Source organism: Poecilia latipinna, unplaced genomic scaffold (assembly GCF_001443285.1).
Source record: "Poecilia latipinna isolate Pla-1442-1.1 unplaced genomic scaffold, P_latipinna-1.0 Scaffold1452, whole genome shotgun sequence".
NCBI lineage: Eukaryota > Metazoa > Chordata > Actinopteri > Cyprinodontiformes > Poeciliidae > Poecilia > Poecilia latipinna.
In genome coordinates this window covers 99,691-103,557 of record NW_015114068.1, presented here as the reverse complement: position 1 = coordinate 103,557, position 3,867 = coordinate 99,691, and the positions used below count along the sequence as shown (strand labels likewise).

Below are 3,867 nucleotides of genomic sequence, written 5' to 3'. Positions count from 1 at the left end.
AAATGATACTACCAAAAATCTCTATCACTACCGTTTATGGACACAGCTGATGCTAAAGCTCACCTCTCCCTCATAAGAGAAGATAGAAAATGTGAGATAAAAAAAAAAGACATGAATATTGATACTGTCATCAGAAGTAGTATTTCGATTACGTGTCCTCCTTGCACTTTACAGACTAAGTTAGATTCAAACTACCTCCATCAAGATGAAAACTAGCTCTAAAAGAATATAATAAAAGGTTTGTTTTGCTTGGATTGATGCAGATGGACTTATGAATCAAACATTTGTGGTAAAATAGAAAGTTCCTTCCTACCAAAATACTGTATTTCACTGACTGAAGTGTTTTCATTTAGAAGCTATGTGGAAACTGAGCTTTCTGTAATCTTGGTTTCCAGCAGGGATTCAGGTTATTTTGACAATGTTCTTCTGTGTATCTTTCAGGGCTTCCCAGTGATTTTTCATGGGGTTGCTGGTCTTGATGCTCGTGAATCCACCAGCCCTTCGTTCTTCAATGTTGCAGAAGTGGAGGTGTTAATGGACTACGTGAGAAAACTCCTGCAGTCGCAAGGGAAGAAAGGAGTGGCTAAAATTGCTCCCAAAGACATAGGCATCATCGCCCCCTACAGGAAGCAGGTGTGAATTGTTTCCAAAGACAATCGATGATGACCGCTTGATTTCTAGAACATAAATGGCCGTTCTAAAATGAACGCCTGTCCGGCGTTGTAAACACTGAATCGTACTGCTGTTTTATTTCTTTGTATAACACAGGTTCAGAAAATCCGACAAGCCTTGGATAAAGTTGGGAAGGACTTAAAATGTAAAGACATGAGCAATCTGAAGGTAACAATTTTACCCTCTACGATGTGAGGAGATTATGGGGGAACAGGAGCTTTAAAAGTTTACAGTACTGAGTTTATAAAAGGGGGGGTAAAGTTCCAGGAGGCATCCTGACCGGACGCCAGAGCCACCTTAACTGGCTGCTTTTGATGCAGAGCGGCTACAAAAGCACATAAGAGAATAATTTCTATTCAAAGCAGCTATCGATCCAGTCAGTGATGCTGGATTGCTGTTAGTTTAAATTGTGTGTGTGTGTGTGTGTGTCAGGTTGGTTCAGTGGAGGAGTTCCAAGGCCAGGAGAGGAGAGTAATCCTGGTTTCCGCCGTTAGAAGCAGCGCCAACTACATGGACTTTGACAAAAAGTTCAACCTGGGCTTCATCAAGAATGAGAAGGTAACTAACACACACACACACACACACACACACACGAGGCGCGCTCGCCTCAAATGTCCACACGTCGTCCTGACTCTTTGTTTGTCCAGAGGTTCAACGTGGCCGTGACTCGAGCCAAAGCTCTGCTGATCGTGGTGGGAAACCCCCTAATGTTGAGCGCAGACCCTAACTGGGCCAGGTACGTCTCTCGGTCTCACATTACAGAAGCTAAATCATAGATTATATTGAATAAAATTAATTTAGCTTTCTTTTTTTTCCTGTCTCTTCTCCGCAGCTTCATCGAGTACTGCAAAGAAGAGGGAGGCTACAGCGGTTTCTCGCATGCTGAGGAAGACGAGATGATCGTGGCCAAACTGTCTGAGCTCTACATCAGCATCGAGGCTGAAAGTAAAACACGTTTCATCTGTCTTTTTAAATTAAATTAAATAAGGAGCTGTGTTATTATTTAAACATTGCTTCTGAATGTTTCTCCATCCCAGTAATGTCACTCTCAGTTGAGACTACTGAGAGTGTTGTTCAACAGCAACTGGACCCCGAGTGGAGGAGTGACATGTGAGCAGCAGAGAGAGGAAGAGAGACAGAGGGCAACTACCTGGGAAACTTGAAGAGCATCAATGCATTACAAATGTCCGGGATAAAAATTACTGTTCAATATTAATGATCAGAAACAATGTCAGCATTCAAGTGATATTATCCAGAAGCATATTTTGAAGATCAACATTTAGCCAAAGACCAGAGGACAGAGGAATTGTACCAATAAGAGCTCAACTGCTAACCACTGCAAACATTAGCTTCCGATTACAACATCATGACGACGACTAAAGAGTTACATGAAATTCAGGGACGTTCTACTCAGGTTTGATCTGTTTAACTTAATCACTGCTTTTTTTAAAAATTGAGAAAATACTTTTTGTTGAATCACTGTTGAACTGCTTTGTTTAAAAACCTATATTTGCTAAATTAACTTGATCCACTGGGTTTAATAAAAAGTACTATGTGAAACATGAAATTGCTCACCAAGTTCTTGCGGCCATGCAAAGAAACTGGAGTGTATTTGATTTGGATTTTATCTGATATACAAAATACAAAGTACTAATTAAGTATGAAGAGATGGGGGGGGGAAAAGACACGATTTGTATTTCCAGAAATCAGAAAACTGTTGTGTATTTGTATTCAGATGCACTTAAACTTTCCCACATATTCTGAGTAAGATTCATTACCTCGACAGCGCAACCGAGATGAAAAATTAGTCAAGGTAACGAGTTTCAAAAATATTTTATTAACACGTTCATCTCATCCAGACAAAAACAATCCTCTCCTGTTTGCAAAGCGTTTTGTACAATCAACATTTTCTCTGAAGCTATGCATTAGACATTTAACACCCGGCCCAAATGTGCAGGAATTATTTCTAGGCCGTCTACTTTCAAATCTCTGAATCTAAATGTATAAAACAGGCGACTATCAGTTTGCAATGATGACAATAAAAGAAACAGAAAGGGGTTCATGGATTTTAAGGTGGACTGATAGAAAAAAAACACAAACTGTAGCGTAATAAACCGGTTTAAGGAATAGACATGCGCATATATGATGCGTCAAAGAATTAAAAATCTGATCTAGAGAGAAAAACCTGTTTATGTTAGTCCATATAACAGGAAATAAAAAAAAAAAAAAAACTTGGCCGACAGAAGTGTTGCTGCTGAGCAAGAGATGGCACTGCTCTTCTAAATAGACCAAAATTGCATATAAAAATGGCTGTAAACAGAATGCATTCATCTTCAGAAAATCTTTTACACAGTAATGAAGCAACTGTATCCTGGATCTGAAACAGAACTGAGATCAGAGGAGGCTGGCCTGGTGGAGGGAAAGCATTGGTCATGTCTGTCAGAGCCAGAGGAGTGCAACTGCTAGCATTGTCCTCAACAATACAGCACTGTCTGCAGTGCCAGTTTAAGCTGTCGCCATTACTGGGAGGGACCAGCGTGCCGTCCAAAGCCTCTCCTTCCAAATCCTGTCTGCTCTTTCAGTGTACTTCTGTATGCTGGGCTTAATTAGGTGTGAACAGGTTCTAAATTTAGTCTCTTGCAGAACGGCAAATGGTGAAAAACAGCTTGGCAGACGCAGCACTTGGTGGCATACAAGTTTTAGAGTACAAAACAAATAGTGGTACAATGCAGATAAACGCAACAGAGTCTGGTGTATAAAAGGAAACCAAGTGGTACATGGAGAAGCAGAAGGAAGCAAATCTAAAGGGGGAAAAAAAGGAAGAGAAAAAACACAAAACATTCAATGCTGAAGGAGAAACAATGACGGGGCAGGAAGAGCACATGACCCTTCTCTGTAAACAGAATCATGACACGCAAGCAGAAGGCATGGCATTTTTAAAGAATAATGCACATTTAAATACAAACATACATTCATACAGAAAGACGGGTTGAATCCGTCACATAAAGCAGACGGGTGTGCTGGTTACAGGAAACAGCAGGATAGGAGCAGGAAGTTGGAAAGAAAACATTTAATAATAACTGATTTGTTTTGCTTTTAAACAGGTGTGGCAGTCTCTCATATACGCCTGCATCTGTGGAGTAAGTACAGTCTATGGAAGCCACGGATTTAAGGTGTCGAAGTTTGTTCTGCGTG

At 40.5% G+C, this 3,867-nt stretch overlaps 1 protein-coding gene across 2 annotated transcripts in view; it reads left to right on the top strand.

The window, feature by feature from the left end:
* Positions 1 to 2,239, top strand: part of LOC106962716 (putative helicase mov-10-B.1) — a 13,701-nt gene extending 11,462 nt beyond the window's left edge. Inside the window, exons 18-23 of one of the 2 annotated variants that reach the window (XM_015057286.1) lie at positions 442 to 633; positions 769 to 840; positions 1,105 to 1,230; positions 1,320 to 1,408; positions 1,505 to 1,617; positions 1,725 to 2,239. In XM_015057286.1, coding sequence (XP_014912772.1) covers positions 442 to 633; positions 769 to 840; positions 1,105 to 1,230; positions 1,320 to 1,408; positions 1,505 to 1,617; positions 1,725 to 1,786 — 654 coding nt within the window. In that variant the 3' untranslated portion in view covers positions 1,787 to 2,239. Of the gene's footprint in view, positions 1 to 441; positions 634 to 768; positions 841 to 1,104; positions 1,231 to 1,319; positions 1,409 to 1,504; positions 1,618 to 1,709 lie in introns of both variants that reach the window. The other variant, XM_015057284.1, reaches the window with a different exon arrangement.
* The last annotated feature ends 1,628 nt before the right edge of the window (positions 2,240 to 3,867 follow it).